This window comes from Coregonus clupeaformis, chromosome 9, assembly GCF_020615455.1.
Source record: "Coregonus clupeaformis isolate EN_2021a chromosome 9, ASM2061545v1, whole genome shotgun sequence".
NCBI classification, from domain to species: Eukaryota; Metazoa; Chordata; class Actinopteri; order Salmoniformes; family Salmonidae; genus Coregonus; species Coregonus clupeaformis.
This window is the reverse complement of record NC_059200.1, coordinates 50701972-50720807: the sequence shown is the minus strand read 5'-3', so window position 1 is coordinate 50720807 and position 18836 is coordinate 50701972. Positions and strand designations below refer to the sequence as shown.

Here is an 18836-nt window from a genome sequence, read left to right as displayed (position 1 = left end):
CAAGCCACCTGTCTACCTCCTCGTCGCCCCTGGGACTGTGCCATCGACCTGCTAGAAGGATCTGCGCCGCTGCTTAGCCGCGTCTACCCTCTGTCGGTGGCTAAGACCCAGGCCATGGAGGAGTACATCCAGGAGGCTCTCCAACAGGGTTTTGTCCACTCATCCACCTCTCCTGTGTCGGCAGGTTTATTCTTTGTGACCAAGAATGATGGGGGTCTTCGTCCCTGCATCGATTACAGAAGTCTCAATTCCATCACCACTAAATACCGCTACCCTCTCCCATTGGTACCGGCCACCATCGAACAGCTCCGCGGGGCCTGTTTTTTTTACAAAGCTGGACCTGCGGAGCACCTATAATCTTATCCGCATCCGAGAGGGGGATGAGTGGAAAACGGCCTTCAGCACGACGTCTGGTCACCACGAGTACTTGGGGACGCCTTATGGACTAGCCAATGCTCCGTCAGTGTTTCAGGCGTTTCGTGAACGAGGTGTTCCGGGACATGGTCGGGCGCCAGGTGGTCGTGTATATCAACGACATCCTGGTCTACTCGGCCACCTTGGAGGATCACATCGCTCATGTCCGAGTAGTCCTGAGACGCCTCCTGGATAACCGCCTTTATGTTAAAGCGGAGAAGTGCCAGTTCCATCAGGTCGATGTCTCCTTCTTGGGATACCGGATCAGCCCGCAGGGGGTGAGTATGGATGAAAGGAAGGTCAAATCAGTCAGGTCATGGCCAGTCCCAACCACCATAAAGGGGCTCCAATGGTGTCTGTTTTTTTTTTGCCAACTTCTACCGCCGCTTCATTAAGAACTTCAGCTCCATAGCCTCTCCTCTCTCCTCAAGGGTGGTCCTCGTAAGTTGGTGTGGAGTCCTGCAGCCGATGAGGCCTTCTCCTCCTGAAGGGGCATTTCACCTCCGCCCCATGGCTGAAACACCCAGATCCTACGCTGCCCTTCATGGTGGAGGTGGACGCCTCAGAAGTGGGCGTCCCAACGCCAAGGTAACCCACATAAATTGTATCCCTGTGCATACTTCTCAAAGAAATTGTCTCCTGCAGAGAGGTACTATGACGTCGGCGACCGGGAGCTCCTAGTGGTGAAGTTGGGATTACATTTACATTTACATCATTTAGCAGACGCTCTTATCCAGAGCGACTTACAAATTGGTGCATTCAACTTATGATAGCCAGTGGGACAACCACTTTTTTTTTTTATGGGGGTGGGGGAAGAAGGATTATGAGGGTCAATGAGGTAACTTATCATCTATAACTCCCCACCAACTACGGGATCTCACCATCTTTATATGTTTCCCTCCTCAGGCCTGTGGTTCCTGGGTACGGTCCTGAGGAGCGCTGTTGGGTCCCGGTGGCCGACATCCTGGACCCCAACATTGTCCACAATTTCCATCTCCACCATCCGGACCGGCCCACTCCTAGCCCTCGGTGCCGTCCTCCTGGCCAGCGTCGTCCTGCGGCTGGATCCGCTCGTCAAGGGGGGTGGGTACTGTCACGCCTATTCCCGCTCCGGTGCTCGACGTCGCCGGTCTACTAACCACCGGCCCTGGCAACCATCATTATGCACACCTGCTCCCCATCATTACTCACACCTGGACATCATTATTTCCTTGATTACTCTCCCTTTATTTAGCCATCAGTCACTAGGTAGTATTGTTTTAATTCACGTTCTGTACGCTTCTCATGTTTTGTTTATCTGCATTTATCATTATTAAACTCACCTTCTGCACCTGCTTCCTGACTCCCGGCGTATACTTAACAGAACCTAAATTGAACCTATTTTAGATGTCTTTTCAATGTACGTTTTGCTGGGGGGGGGCTTTCTTGGTCTCGCCAATGGCGGCAGAATGGCAAGGACCTGCATTAACTAGACCGCTAATGTAATCATCCAACAGGAAATTTGTGTGATTCAATTCTGGGTGTGGCCATGTTGCTGGGGATCAAAAATGTCCTGTGCAAGTGAGACAGGTTGAAGTTTCCAGGGTGAGAACAGTGCAGAGATTGTCATATGCTGAGGCAGTGAGGAAGTAGATGATGGAGGCAAAGTGTGAGGGATCCTGAGAGTAGTAGGCCAGTGTACAGTTTGTGTTTTAGTAAGGTTGGCTTCTTAGTGTTTATTGCTATGGTAATTAATTGTACCACACAGATGGAATGGAAATCCCAGAAGATGTAATTGGTAGGAGCAGCAGCACCAAAGTTTTTGGGTGTCAGAGATTTTAGTGCAGAAAACTACAGGGGGTTTTGAGAGTAGGAGTTCCAGCCTACCAGGCTGACAGCCAGGTGTATGATTTGTTTGGGCCAAAGTAGTGGGAAGGGGTGGAGGGTTTGTTGGGGGTAGTGGTATAAATCTAGGGTTAGATGCTGGTGCAATTTCTTTTTTTTTCCCATTTCCCATTTCTCTTTTTTTGTGAACAAAATGTGCAATGCACTTTCCGAACTGTGAAAGGCAGCAATACGCAACAAAGCATCTAGTCTGCCAAAAAAAAACACAAAGGGTTTTCAAGATGGCGGAAGCAGAAGCAGGTGTGAATCTTGGAACTAATGGCGGTGGAGTCTATTGAATGGAAAAAGGAGCAAAATAGTGTTAGAAAATAAAACCTCCAGTTCTGTGAATGTCCCCTCTCATATTGTAGAAATACGGTTTGTTGAAGAGGAGCAGATCAAGTTGCCAATTCTGAGGAATCCATTTGAGATATGCAGACTGGTGGAAAGAGTGATGGGTAAAGTTAATACTGTGAGGATTACGAGAAGTGGACTTGTTCTGATTTCTTGTACTTCTGAGAAACAGAAGAATCGTGTGTTGGGTCTCACCCCGATTCCAGAAGATTGCCGTGTCGTGTGTGGCTCTTCGGAGCAGGGCACCCCTCAAGCGGGTAATATCTGGTGTATAGTGGGAAGTCGATGTTGCAGAAATGAAAAGTATCCCTGGAGTGATTGACGCACGTTGGATGAATCGTGTGGTGAATGGAGAGAAAGTGAAAAGTTTGTGTTAGATTCTTTTTTATGGAGTTCATCCATAAACACAGGTGAAGTTGGTATATATTAATTACTGTGTTAAATGGTTTATCCAAAGACTGATGCAGTGTGATCACTGTAGAGCTTTTGGACATGTGAAACGTGTTTGAAGAAGGGAAAAGCCAAGATGTCCATGTTGTGGAAGAGATCATCTCATGTGTTGTAAAAGTGAGGAGAATGTGAAGAGTTGCAATTGTGGTGGGAAGCATAAAACTACGTTTTTGGAATGCCCGACAAGGGTGAAAGAGGATGAGGTGGCTAAATTCATGGCCAACCAAAGTATCTCATATTCAGCAGCTGTAAAAAGGGTTGAGGGATCCAATGTTCCTGAAGAGCCCATGGTGGTGGATAAGCCTTCTCTGCAGGCGGCAGGGGTTGCTTGTTATCAGCATGACCCAGATATTTTACATGTCAAGATGGTGGACTTTGTGGCCTTTATAGCAATGGTGGTTAACGGCACTGCCAAGGTGTAGAGAAAGAAGAAGAAGAGGAAGAAGAGGAAGAAGAAGAAGACCGCTTTATGAGGCGTTGGAGGAAGTGGATGTTCTGTTTGAATCAGTTGGCATGTCGAGTGGAGATGTGAGTGAGAAGTATTGGATTATAGTGGCGAATACAAAAGGAAATAAGATAAGTAAAGTGGTCATGGAATCTAGTAAATGTAGGCCGTCATTGTAAATAAGAATGTGTTCTTAACTGACTTGCCTAGTTAAATAAAGGTTAAATAAAAAAAATAAAAAAAAATCCAAGCCTAGTTCTGATTCGTCTTTGGTCGGAGTGAGGGTTTTGGATCGAGGGAGTTACCTGGGAGATCCGTTTGAAGTCTCTATGAAAATCGTGGATGCGTTGGATAAGGTGGCACTAGAAGGGAATGCAAATGATATACGTAAAGAAATGGATCAAGTGGTTGGTGCACACCGACTGACCCGCATGGTCGATGGAGTGAAGAAGCCCACTCCATCCATTCTATCGTTTTTTGAGGAAGCGTCTCTCCCTTCTCTAATGTATTTGGGATTTTGGAGATACCCTGTGAGAGCCTTCGTGCACAAACCCATGCAGTGTGATAAATGCAAATTATTTGGTCATGTGTTAAGCATATGTAGAGTATCATATGCCAGCTGAACCTAAATGCTGCAATTGTGGTGGTGAACATGCACCCGAATTCCTGAAGTGCCCTGTTAGGGTGATGTCTTGTTTTGTATGCTTTGTACAAAATAATAAAATGCAGGACGACAGGATCTTTACAAACATAGCTCTTTATTAACTAGCTATAACTGGAATGTTCATGTGTCTCCGGCCATGATCATCTTTAGCATGACCTCGCCACCTGGGTGGTCTTAACCAATCATAGCGCAGTATGATACGACGGTAGAATGCATCCAATTACAATTCAGTATGCTGACACATATGAATATTACAGGTGAAGGAGACAGAGGTGGCAAGAATAAGGGCTGTCCAGAATGTCTCCTATCCGGAGGTGGTGAGAAGAGTGGAAGGATGGAGTGATGTTGAAGAAGTAATGGTAGTAGGAGTAGAGACACAAGATGATATTCCTTGTCAACAGTGGGATCCTGGCGTGTTGCATGTTAAGAAGGTGAACGTTGTAGAGTTTATTGCATTGGTTATCAACTGCACAGCGCAAACAGAGAGAACATCTGAGAAAATAAGCATTGTTGTGAGTGTGGCTGAAAGATTTTTGGGTTTCAGGGATTTTAAAGGGGAGGCATTACAAGGAATCCTGTCAATGAATGCTCCGTCCTCACAGGACCCTGAGCCTGTGTAGGGATGTGATTTGAACTGTGACTGAAGGAGTAGGATGGTTTTTTATTTATAAATGTTTTGTATTTTGTATGATGTCGGGGGTCCCCCTTTCCCGTAATGGAATATTTTAGTTTCACTACACCGTACAGTAGGTGGCGGCAATACACCTATAGGTTGTAGGCTGCTATAAAACCTATAAAAAAGAAGAAGAAGAAGAAGAAGAAGAAGAAGAAGAAGAAGAAGAAGAAGAAGAAGAAGTAGTAGTAGTAGTAGTAGAAGTAGTAGAAGTAGTTTCTGCTGCTGCTGCTGCTAGTGGGATGGTAGGAGAAATGGCGGAAGTGGATGCCGAGTTCGAATCAGGCAGCGTGTTGTGCAAAGTTGGTGAAGATTAATGTCCTGAATGGACAACAGTAGGGTCGAAAATTGAACAAAAATAAAATTGTGTCAAATTGGAGTGGAGGATATGTGTATGTCGGATAATTAATCTTTCTTGTTGGGATGCGTTTGTTAAGTAAGGATGGTGAGGTATGCGCTGTGAAAAGTGGTCTATCAGAGTGATCAGGAGTGGTCTTATTCTGATTAATTGTATTTCTGAAGAACAGAGGAAGGTTGCAGTGGGCTTCAAAAATAATCCATACAACAGAAGTATCGTGCTTCGAGTTTTGGATTAGAGTGCCCGTCAAAGGAGTCATCTCATGGGTGACGACAGATGTTCAGGTTGAATACCTGAAGATAATTCCTGGTGTAGTTGGTTCCCGGCATCTGACCCGCTGGGTGAATGGAGAAGAATAAGAAAGTCTGTCGGTCCTGTTGTTATTTTATAAAGAGCCCATACCTACACATGTGAAGCTTGGTTATGTAAGATACGCTGTAAGAGCTTTCGTCCCCAAACCACTGCAGTGTAAAAATTATAAAGGATTTGGCCATGTTTCAAGTGTGTGCAGATGGATGGATTATATTGAAGAGCGGTTTGTAGAAGAGCGACAGTGTTGCAATTGTGGTGGGGATCATGATCCCGAGTTCCTGAGTCATCTGTAAGGGTGAAGGAGATTGAGATGGTTAAAAGTTAGAGCGGTCAATTGAATCTCCTATGTGGATGAGATTAAAAGAGTTGAGAAAACAAGTGATGCTAGTGAAGATATGGTAATGGATGCACCACAGCCTGTAGTAAATGTTTGCTGCCAGTCAAAAGATACCCTGTGTGTTAAAAGGTGGATTTATGTGGGGTGGAAGTCAGGAAATGTAATACAGATCTTCTGGCTGTATATACGGCGGAGCTGATGGCCATACTGTTGGCCTTACAGTGAGTGGAGGACGTTAAGCCAGACAGAGTAGTTATTTGCTCTGATTCATGTGCAGTGTTAATGAGTCTCCAGTCCTTTAGCTCACGTAGCAGTCAAGACCTGCTTTATGAGATGCTACAAACCCATGGCAGGATTAGACAGATGGGTATACAGATCAGATTTACTTGGGTTCCAGCCCATGTGGGGGTGGAGGGGAACGAGGCAGTTGATGTACTGGCTAAACAAGCACTTAGTAGTGGGGATGTTGATGTTGTAGTTTCAATGAGCAAGGCAGAGGGGAAAAGCCTGATATGGACAGTGATGGTGCAGAGATGGCAGGAGGAGTGGAATAGAGATAATAAGGGAAGGCATTTATTTCAAGTATAGAGGAAAGTCGGGGAGGGGAGGACGGCAGGAAGGGACAGAAGAGAGGAGGCTATTTTTACAAGATTAAGGGTGGGACACAGCCAGCTGAATAAAACCTTAAATGTGATAGGAAAGCATCCAACAGGAAAGTGTGACCGTGGAGCCAGGAAACAGAGACTGTGGAGCATGTATTGCTACAGTGTGGACAGTATCAGAGGGAAAGAGTGAGGATGAGATCTAGTATGAAGGAGAAGGGGATACAGTAAATTAGTTAAAAGAGTATATTGAGTAGAACGTGATTAGATATAGTCTCAAATATTGTATATATTTTTTTAAGAGCAACGGGGATGGCAGGTAGGATTTAGTTTCTCCCCGTCTCTGGCCCACACTCCAGTACAGTAGGTGGCGGTAATGCACCATAACGTTGAATGCCAAACGCCGATAAACCCCACTGAAGAAGACGTAGAAGCAAAACGGTGGATTTTGTGGAGTTCATTGCCACAGGTATAAACCGTACGGCTCACGTGTCAAATAAGTAAAAGAAACTGGACATTATTGTGGCAGAAAGGTTTTTGGGACTTCAGGAGTTTACATGGGAAGACTTGCAAGGGGTACTGGCGCTGGAAGACGGCTCGCCAGATCGCTTGAATTTTTTAACAGAAAAGTAGTTTGATTTCGTTTATTTATTTATTTACACACACAGGCTCCGTTTTTTGTGGAATCCTGTTTTCATCGGTCACAGTAGGTGGCGGCATGCACACTAAATTGTGCGAACGCCAATATACCATAGAAGAAGCAGAAGAGCGGACGTCTCGATCCATGGTGGAAATCCCATCATATGAACCGTTAACTCGGGAGACGCCGAGTTAAAATGGTTGATATTCGACCGGAGAAGCATCCTCAAACTCAGTTTAACGTCGTGAACGTCGTACTCACAATGTAGGTTCTTTGATTTTCCATGGGACAATGTTGATAACGCGACAGCAAGCAAACTTGGCTACTGAGCTAGCTAGCTAGCTAACCTGGATTGTTTTGACTCGAGGTGCTAGCTAGCTAGCTAGCTAGGCAAGTACCTAGCTAGCATTAGCTGGCTAGTTAGCTACACAATACATGCAGTGCCGCGATAAGGCGTAGCTAGCTAGCAATGTTTCTAGCCAGCTGTTGCTAGATTCATTTAAATCGTGAGCATCTGTTGATCTTGTGCTTTAGTTTTTAGCTAGTTAATCTATGCATGGTGGTCGTTTCCATTATTACAAACATCAGGTAACGTTATTGCTAATGTTACATTGATGTAGGCTGGTCATCAATGCAGTTTTCCTCCCGTCCCGACTTTGCTCATCTGCTATACTAACATACGTGATGTAACTAAGCCAGTTACTTTTAGCGACCAGCCAAATGTACATAATTGTAGCTTGCTACATTTAGGAATATGAGATTGAGAGAAAATGTGACAATTCTTGCAGGGCACAACTAATTACGCTTAGCTAGCCGCTTTTAACGTTCGTCAGGCGAGGTTACTAAAGTTCATGTCATATACACTCGGAGCCTAAGCCACAACAAGCCATTCATATAGTGTAACTAGCTAGATGCCGAGCTAGATTTGAATAGCTGTGCTAACTTAACCCTCAACAGAACGTGATCCGGTACCTGTATAACCATATTTCACATAATTTCGGTTATGTAATCATAATGCGAAGTGGTCTTGTTAGCTAACGGTACGTTTACAGTCATGCCTGATAAATGTTAATTCCAAAGTGATGTAGCTAGCTAATTGTACGCTTGGTACAGTGGACCTGTTTTTACTGTGGACCTGTGTTTCCTGATTACATGTTCAAATGGCCATCAGAAAATGAGGGCCAGGGGGATGGGATCTCAGAGATCCTATGAATCAGTTCTATATGAAATTCTATGGATGGGATATTCACTCCATCAGTGTCTGCCTGCAACTGGAGGACAGCACGGCCTTCTCAGCCACATGGCAAATGTGTAGAATTGCAGGAAATCACTCTAAAACGTAAAAAAATTATCTCAGATAAGAGGGGAGAAAACAACATTTAACTTAGGAAAATCTAGAACAAAAAACTTAGGGCCCTCAAAAGGCTAGGGCTGGCTCTGACTGCATGTGTGGGTACGCAGACCCGTGAACCACTGCGGCCCTGCATGAGTTCAGATTTCTTGTGGCCCCCACCCCCATCAAAGTTGCCCATCCCTCTTATAGGGTGTCCACCTACTCTGCCCAGAGTGGGTGAAAACGCACTTTGGTGATTTAAATTTCACTTCCTTATGTTATAGAATACATTTTACCAAGACAAATATGATTATTCATGTTCTGAATTGTTCAGTGGGATCTTTCTCTAACATATCATTAACATTATATCCAAAAAGTTGGATTTCGTAACCTAATACATCCGACGAGCTCTGTTGAGGTAGCGGTGCAGGTTTCTCGTAACAACTTTTGACGATTTTACATTTTGTGGTCGTCGTCTTCAGAGCAAAATTAGCATTACACAAGCTGAATTAAATGTAAAAGGTTTTGAAAATAAAAGCTTGGTATACGCCAGTGGAGGCTGAGGGGTGGACGGCTCATAATAATGGCTGGAATGAAGCGAATGGAATGGCATCAAACACATGGAAACCAATTTCTGAATGAATATGGAAAGGATATACTAAAATATGAAAATAATACAATATCTCAATCGATATCCATCTTACCGCTATATTGTTTTATGTCCTGCGATTCGAGAAGAAAGATGAGTTCAACAGGAAAGTGAGCATGTCAGGTAATAATAATAATAATATGCCATTTAGCAGACGCTTTTATCCAAAGTGACTTATAGTCAATGTGTGCATACATTTTTACGTATGGGTGGTCCCGGGGGTTCGAACCCACTATCTTTGCGTTACAAGCGCCATGCTCTACCAATTGAGCTACAGAGGACCACAGGTAGCCAGTAGCCTTAATTCTTGCACAGAATCCAGCCTAGCTGACGCGATGCAATTTTCCAGATATTTTTCCACTTTTTTTCTCTGGCCTCCATTGATTTAGTCACCCTAATTCCGTCTATCCTACAAGGGTAAAAACACCATTTAACTTTTGAATGCATTATGATAGAGACATGAGGTTAGGACCTTTGGTTTTCTTCACAGGATTAACTACACAATTAACAATTGCGGTTTTTTTGTTGTACTTATTAGCATGTTTTTCACATGGTAGGTCAAATATAACCACTCTGTTTTACAGAGCATGTGAAAGGGCAAAGGCAAGCATCATGATCATACACCACCTCACTAACTCATCAATATGGCATGAATGCTTACAGTATTTCAGGCCGATGCAGGGACAAGTTGGGATGCTTGGCTTTGTGGCAAATGGATACAATTCCATCATTATTCACATTAATCCTGCTCAACAAAGCATTTTGGATTGTAACTTATCCAAGACATAGGATTCCTGGGAAAATAGCCCACAATGTAGACATAAGGTGAGAGACGAAAATAAATTTAACGTAGCAATGTATTTTTTTTTTGTGTCAGCGAATTACTTTTACTACATCTTCTCTTTTGTTTTTCTTCATTGTGAATAGGACATCCAGCCCCTTGTTACATTATATGGTCTCATGACACACATTTCATCTTTCATTAAGGAAATTGCCCTAGAAATACCGATCCATAGATAATTTTATTGCAATATGCTATTTTGCACGTTTCAAATATTTTACCATGTAACTCTGTTACCGGACGTCTCTTTGGATGATCTGTATTTTCATAATGAAATATTGCATCAAATGATATAGGGTTGTTAATGGTTATACAGTAATCGGTTAGCTGCCGAAAATACATTGGACCGGTCATGCTATCGGTCTATAGGTTAATTTGCATAGTTTAGTGGAATTAAATGAAGTGGAATAGCCTATCACCTGTTAGACAGCACGAGAGCGCCTCAGAAAGCTGATACTGGAGTGAAACTGGCTTTTTATAAGCCTAGTCATTGCGCATGGATGCGGTAAAGAGGTCAATGGAACGCAAACATTGGACACCGGATTGGCGCACATTCAACAAATCTGATCTAACAAAGTGAATATTCGTAAAATCCGTCATGATTGATGTATTGTAACAGGCCGAGGGGGGCGGGGCAACGAGAAGACTCGGGATCTTTCACTCACGGAATCTTTCCCACAGGCGTTTCCATGGCATTTCCATTGTTTTGGTCGAGTTCCATTGACCTCTTTTAACTTATCTATTTCGCAACAAATAACAATTCTAAATGCAATCGAGTGTTAACAGTTTTAATGGCCACGATGACTTTTTTCACTCTGTCAATTAGGTTAGTATTGTGGAGTATCTACAATGTTGTTGATCCATCTTCAGTTTTCGCCTATCACAGCCATTAAACTCTGTAACTGTTTTAAAGTCACCATTGGCCTCATGGTGAAATCCCTGACCACTTTCCTTCCTCTCTGGCAACTGAGTTAGGAAGGAAGCGTATATCTTTTTAGTGACTTGGTCTGTTGATACACCATCCAAAGTGTAATTATTAACTTCACCATACTCAAAGGGATATTCTATGTCTGCTATGATTTTTCTTTACCCATCTAACAATGGGTGCCCTTCTTTGCAAGGCATTGGAAAACCTCCCTGGTCTGTGTGGTTGAATCTGTTTGAATTTCACTGCTCGACTGAGGAACCTTAGAGAGAATTGTATATGTGGGGTACAGAGATGAGATAGTCAATCAAAAATCATGTTAAACACTATTATTGCACACAGGGAGTCAATGCAAATTATTATGTGACTTGTTAAGCAAAGTTTTACTCCTGAACTTATTTATGCTTGCCATAACAAAGGGGTTGAATACTTTTTGACTTAAGACATTTCAGCTTTTCATTTTTAATTAATTTGTCAAATCAAAGCATCAGTCCACTTTGACATTATGGGGTATTGTGTGTAGGCCAGTGACACAAAATCTCAATTTAATCCATTTTAAATTCTGGCTGTAACACAACAAAATGTGGAAAAAGTCAAGTGTGAGTACTTTCTGAAGGAACTGAATATTAGTTGGCTATATGTAAAGGCCACATTACATTGAGAATAGTCTGATGGTTGAGAATATTATCAAGTGCTTGTCAAATTGTGAATGAGAGACTGAAGTATGTGCTGCCTGCGCAAGAAACAGCAGAGCATCATAATTAGTGATGCGTCATGCAGCCTTAGAATGTAATAGAAATCAAAACATATAGGCTATGATTTTTATCACAACTAAAGTTGCATAAATAACTAAATTAAGCATGTTGGAGGACCTGTTTCAAATGATCACTGTTAACTACTAAACACAAAATAGCCACATGTAAATCATTTAGGAAAAAATATCATTTTTTAAATTATTATTCAGCTACGTTCAATTATATTCTTCTTACTATAAATCTATACTATTAATCTTGTCTTCTAAATTAACTAGTGTAGCCCACAGCCATATGGCATAGCCAGATCAGAGCCTAACATAAGGACGACTCAGAATATGCTATTATGTTCTTCTGAAATAGGCAACATTTTCGTCATATCATAATGTTTGTGTGCATTTTACATTTACTGTACTTTTCACTGTATTTGATACATTCAATAACATAAGAATATTCCTGAAAATGTGGAGTCGGTGCAACATGAGTCAAATAAATGACAAGGGTTTGAGTGAGAGGACTAACTGGTGTCTCCAAGTGGCTACACACCTCTTCAAAGTGTGCACAGTTCCTAAGTCATTTCAATGCACTTTTATGACTCAGAGAAGAGTCTTCAACTATAAGGTGCTTTTTTACTCTCCTAGCTGTGCCGTTGAGGAACTAGAGCAAGCACACTTGTAGTTTTTTTTTTTTGAACAATCCTGCATCCCCGCCATTACACAATTTCTGTTATTTACACAATCTAAAAACGGGCCATTATAAATCACAATCCGGGTCATGTGGGCATCATTTGAAAGCTTGTTCTATTGCCAACATGACTAGATAAGTTATAAAATACAGTCTTAGTGTTAGGCTTTCACAAGGCTATTCAGAGAAACAGATTGTAATTTGTTCATTCAGGTGTGTGTTCTGCTGCAAATTTTCATCACAATAGACAAACGGGGCTCATTCTGTTCAGAACAACCCAGGGTATGACGCCATGTTATCTTGTAACTGTACATCAAAAACGTTGACACTGTATATGACATGCGTTTTTATGATATGGAAATGTGAAGTACACATTTGAAGTCTCGGGTGTTTTAGTTGCTTGTATGACATCAAAACGGTATTTATTATAATCCTCAACGTCTCATCTTTCAAAATACATAGAGTCCTCTTAATTTACAGCATTTCCCTCACTCAGACAACAAAAAGTGCAGAAGTTGCCCAATTAGCAGGAGGGATGGGGGCAACTTCTTGTCAGACGTGGTGCTCAAGTTCAAACGGCTGTCAGTCAAAACCCAAACAGCGCTGTAAAGCTCTGAGCCAGAGCTCTGACGTCATGTACAACACATTACTGTGCAGCCACTGCGTTCCAATTTAGGCGTTTATCAGTGCCCAAATCAGCCATTTTCAACCTGGATGTATACAGGTACTTGGCCCTGATTTGTAAAAAAAAAAACTATATGGCCATTTTATTTAGTGGAAGTGTGACTCCGTTACCCTGCTGCTACTATTTGTTATAATGATTCTACTGCTCATTCACTTTAACCCTGATTACAAAATCTGTAACCAGTATCACTTTCATTGATTGGTACGGATATTGACCTTTTATATTATATTAGGACTGGGAATTGCCAGGGACCTCAATATACAATATTATCGCGATACTTGGGTGCCGATACGATATGTATTGTGATTCTCACGATTCTTCATGTATTGCAATTTGATTTTCCAAACATATTGCTTACTATATGTCTGCTGCAGAGAGATGAGAGAGCATAAGAAAATGAGTTTTGATCAGTCATAGAAATTAAAAGATGTTGGCTCACTATTTAAAAAGATGGAGAATAAGCTACAGGATGGAAAATGCTGGCGTTTTGCCTCAGGTACAGCCGATTTAGCGCTAGCTAACGCTATGTAGCAAAAAAGAAAAAGGGCAAAGTATCTATAGAATATAGTCCAGAAATAATATCACTATGTAACTGTATCGATTTCCCCCCATCTCTATTGTGTATATTGTTGTATTTTATTCTCGTGTATTTATTTTATGACTCAGAATTACTGCAACATTGAGGAAGAGCTTGCAAGTAAGCGTATCACTGTACTGTTTACACCTGCTGTGTCCTGTGCACGTGACAAATAAACTCTGATTTGATTTAACCTATGAAGCGCTGTAAAAACAGCATGTTGCTGCAGTTTTATTTAAAAATGCATATTTGGCCATTTTTTTGGGGGGGGGTGCTTAGCCTGCATGCTATCATGTTATAGCACCTCAGACTACTCACTTTTTGCTCCCTCTCTCTCTTCTCCCTATCTTTCCGACCCCCTGTCCAGTCATATTAGTGTGTAGCTTGCTGCGTCGGTGCCATGGCGGTGAAGGACAAGCTGGAGGCGGTGCTGAACGTGGGTCTGCGGGTCCCCAGCATCATGCTGCTGGAGGTACTTTACCGCTGGGACGTCAGCTCTTTCTTCCAGAAGATCCAGAGAAGCAGTCTCAACAACAACCCCCTCTTTCAGTACAAGTACCTGGCTCTCTACCTGCACTATGTTGGTCAGTACCCCCCCCTTTCCAGTGCTGCCCTTTGAGTGGTCATTTATAGCATTTGAACTCTTAAACAGCATATTTTGACAAATGCACCCATCCACTTGTGACACGTCAAAATACATTTTTCGAAGCAGGTGTTTCTTTATAAACTAAGCAAAAAAAGAAATGTCCTCTCACTGTCAACTGCGTTTATTTTCAGCAAACTTAACATGTGTAAATATTTGTATGAACATAACAAGATTCAACAACTGAGACATAAACTGAACAAGTTCCACAGACATGTGACTAACAGAAATTGAATAATGTGTCCCTGAACAAAGAGGGGGTCAAAATCAAAAGTAACAGTCAGTATCTGGTGTGGCCACCAGCTGCATTAAGTACTGCAGTGCATCTCCTCCTCATGGACTGCACCAGATTTGCCAGTTCTTGCTGTGAGATGTTACCCTACTCTTCCACCAAGGCACCTGCAAGTTCCTGGACATTTCTGGGGGGAATGGCCCTAGCCCTCACCCTCCGATCCAACAGGTCCCAGATGTGCTCAATGGGATTGAGATCCGGGCTCTTCGCTGGCCATGGCAGAACACTGACATTCCTGTCTTGCAGGAAATCACGCACAGAAAGAGCAGTATGGCTGGTGGCATTGTCATGCTGGAGGGTCATGTCAGGATGAGCCTACAGGAAGGGTACCACATGAGGGAGGAGGATGTCTTCCCTGTAACGCACAGCATTGAGATTGCCTGCAATGACAACAAGCTCAGTCCGATGATGCTGTGACACACCGCCCCAGACCATGACGGACCCTCCACCTCCAAATATATCCCGCTCCAGAGTACAGGCCTCGGTGTAACACTCATTCCTTCGACGATAAACGCAAATCCGACTATCACCCCTGGTGAGACAAAAGTGAAGAGCACTTTTTGCCAGTCCTGTCTGGTCCAGCGACGGTGGGTTTATGCCCATAGGTGACGTTGTTGCCGGTGATGTCTGGTGAGGACCTGCCTTACTACAAGCACTCAGTCCAGCCTCTCTCAGCCTATTGCGGACAGTCTGAGCACTGATGGAGGGATTGTGCATTCCTGGTGTAACTCGGGCAGTTGTTGTTGCCATCCTGTACCTGTGCTGCAGGTGTGATGTTTGGATGTACCGATCCTGTGCAGGTGTTGTTACACGTGGTCTGCCACTGCGAGGACGATCAGCTGTCCGTCCTGTCTTCCTGTAGCGCTGTCTTGGGCGTCTCACAGTACGGACGTTGCAATTTATTGCCCTGGCCACATCTGCAGTCCTCATGCCTCCTTGCAGCATGCCTAAGGCACGTTCACGCAGATGAGCAGGGACCCTGGGCATTTTTATTTTGGTGTTTTTCAGAGTCAGTAGAAAGGCCTCTTTAGTGTCCTAAGTTTTCATAACTGTGACCTTAATTGCCTACCGTCTGTAAGCTGTTATTGTCTTAACGAGCGTTCCACAGGTGCATGTTCATTAATTGTTTATGGTTGTTAACAGTGTTTAAACCCTTTACAATGAAGATCTGTGAAGTTATTTGGATTTGTACTAATAATCTTTGAAAGACAGGGTCCTGAAAAAGGGACATTTCTTTTTTTGCTGAGTTTACATGAGCCTATATATTAGCCCATATATCATTTTTTTTTGGGGGGGTAGATCAGCTTTACTATTGCAGATAGATTGTGGCTTCCATTAATGTAATTGTCTGAATCATTTCCAATCCCCCATATAAATACACAGTTCCAGGGTTTTTCTTTAATTTGACTATTTTCTACATTGTAGAATAATAGTGAAGACATCAAAACAATGAAATAATACATATGGAATCATGTAGTAACCAAGTAAAGTGTTAAACAAATCAAAATATATTTTAGATTTTAGATTCTTCAAATAGCCACCCTTTGTCTTCATGACACCTTTGCACACTCTTGGCATTCTCTCAACCATCTTCACCTGGAATGCTTTTCCAACAGTCTTGAAGGAGTTCCCACATATGCTGAGCACTTGTTGGCTGCTTTTCCTTCAGTCTGCGGTCTAACTCATCCCCAACCATCTCAATTGGGTTGAGATCATCTGATGCAGCACTCCACCATCCTTCTTGGTCAAATAGCCCTTTCACAGCGTGTAGGTGTGTTTTGGGTCATTGTCCTGTTGAAAGACAAATGATAGTCCCACTAAGCGCAAAACAAATGGGATGGCGTATAACTGTAGAATGCTGTGGTAGCCATGCTGGTTAAGTGTGCATTGAATTCTAAATAAATCACAGACAGTGACACCATCACACCTCCTCCTCCATGCTTCACGGTGGGAACTACACATGCGGAGATCATCTGTTAACCTACTCTGCGTCTCACAAAGACATGGCGGTTGGAATCAATAATCTCACATTTGGACTCATCAGACCAAAGGACAGATTTCCACTGGTCTAATGTCCATTGCTCATGTTTCTTGGCCCAAGCAAGTCTCTTCTTCTTATTGGTGTCCTTTAGTAGTGGTTTCTTTGCAGCAATTCGACCATGAAGGCCTGATTTCACGCAGTCTCCTCTGAACAGTTGATGTTGAGATTTCTGTTACTTGAACTCTGATACATTTATTTGGGCTGCAATTTCTTAGGCTGGTAACTCTAATGATCTTATCATCTGCAGCAGAGGTAACTCTGGGTCTTCCTTTCCTGTGGTGGTCCTCATGAGAGACAGTTTCATCATAGCGCTTGATGTTTTTTGCGACTGCACTTTTAGAAACTTTCAAAGTTCTTGTAATTTTCCGGATTGACTGACCTTCATGTCTTAAAGTAATGGTGTACTGTCGTTTCACTTTGCTTATTTGAGCTGTTCTTGCCATAATATGGACTTGGCCTTTTACCAAAATAGGGCTATCTTCTGTATACCACCGCTACCTTGTCACAACATAACTGATTGGTTCAAACACAACGCTCTTAACCACTAAGGTAGCTTAGTGGTTAAGAGCGTTGTGCCAGTAACCGAAAGGTCGCTGGTTCTAATCCCCGAGCCGACTAGGTGAAAAAAATCTGTCTGTGCCCTTGAGCAAGGCACTTAACCCTAATTGCTCCTGTAAGTCGTGCTGGATAAGAGCGTCTGCTAAATGACTAAAATGTAATTAAGAAGGAAAGAAATTCCACAAATTAACTTTTAACAAGGTACACCTGTTAATTGAAACGCGTTCCGGGTGACTACCTCATCAAGCTGGTTGAGAGAATGCCAAGAGTGTGCAAAGCTGTCATCAAGACAAAGGGTGGCTATTTGAAGAATCTAAAATCTAAAATATATTTTGATTTGTTTAACACGTTTTTGGTTACTACATGATTCTATATGTATTATTTCATAGTTTTGATGTCTTCACTATTATTCTACAATGTAGAAAATAGTAAAAATAAAGTAAAACCCTTGAATGAGTAGGTGTGTCCAAACTTTTCACTGGTACTGTATATATTTTCCTTTATTGTTTTACCCTAACCCTACCATCCCTCCACTAATTTGATTAAATTAATGCACAAAACCTCTTAGGCTTCTTCTACATACTATAGACATTTACAGACACAGTATTTGTATTTATTATGGATCCCCATTAGCTGTTTCCAAGGCAGCAGCTACTCTTCCTGGGGTCCGGCAAAATAAAGGCAGTTATACAATTTTAAAAACATTACAATACATTCATTACAGAATTCACAACACACTAAGTGTGTGCCCGCAGGCCCATACTCCACTACCACATATCTACAACACAAAATCCATGTGTATGTGTATGTTATCGTGTGTGTGTATGCATGTGTCTGTGCCTATGTTTGTGTTGCTTCACAGTCCCCGCTGTTCCATAAGGTGTATTTCTATGTTTCTTTTTAATCTGATTCTACTGCTTGGATCAGTTACCTGATGTGGTATAGTCTACAATAGTTATATTTTTGGTTGTGTTTAGTCCCATCCTTCAGCTCCACTCAACCCCTCCCATTTACCTCTGAACACCATCCAGTTTTGATTTCTATTTGCAATATATTTTTCAACTGTGATGTTTCGCAAAAGTTCTGAACCTTTCTATTCTAATAGATTCTACATATTGTAAATTAAAGAAACATTTTTGCTAAGTGTATTTTTATAATATTAATCGATTGACTATGACTTTTTAAATCACGCCGCAGTGCTATTTGCAGAGTTAGCTCCAGGTAAATAGCCGATATATCTTTAATGATGTTGTAATTGTCAGATTAGTCGTGTTTGCACTTTCCTTTTTGGAGTGGCCATAAAAAGCTGTTAATGGTGTGAGCCAATAGGTTATTTTGGCTGTATTGCTGCAGTATCACTAGTGTGCCCTGACCAGGAAAAACACTGCAGTTGCAGCCTATAAAACTAGGACCCAGTATTTCATGGTTGTGTCTCATGCATATGAATGTAATTTATGGAATGCGTAAGGGATAATCAACGATCGACTATGCTTTCGTGGCATTAACCTTTCACGGAGTTGCATTATTTTCCAGAGAACGCTTAGAGCCCAGAGTTGATTATCCCACTTATACCATAGCTATAATTTGAAATATGTTCATTTTGCCTGTAGAAATGTGTTTAACATCCACTGAAGTAGCTAACACTTTTACTAGATGGCTACAGTAGCTGTCTTGGTAACCAAACAGACTTGCTAGCTTAGCTAACCAAACCATCAGTCCTAACTTACTATGAAAATCGAAATCA

At 42.2% G+C, this 18836-nt stretch overlaps 1 protein-coding gene across 1 annotated transcript in view; it reads left to right on the top strand.

Moving 5' to 3' along the window:
- The first annotated feature begins 6925 nt into the window (after positions 1-6925).
- Positions 6926-18836, top strand: part of LOC121574055 (RING finger protein 145) — a 30170-nt gene continuing 18259 nt past the window's right edge. Inside the window, exons 1-2 of the mRNA XM_041886615.2 lie at positions 6926-7376; positions 13926-14142. Coding sequence (XP_041742549.1) covers positions 13959-14142 — 184 coding nt within the window. The 5' untranslated portion in view covers positions 6926-7376; positions 13926-13958. The remainder of the gene's footprint in view (positions 7377-13925; positions 14143-18836) is intronic.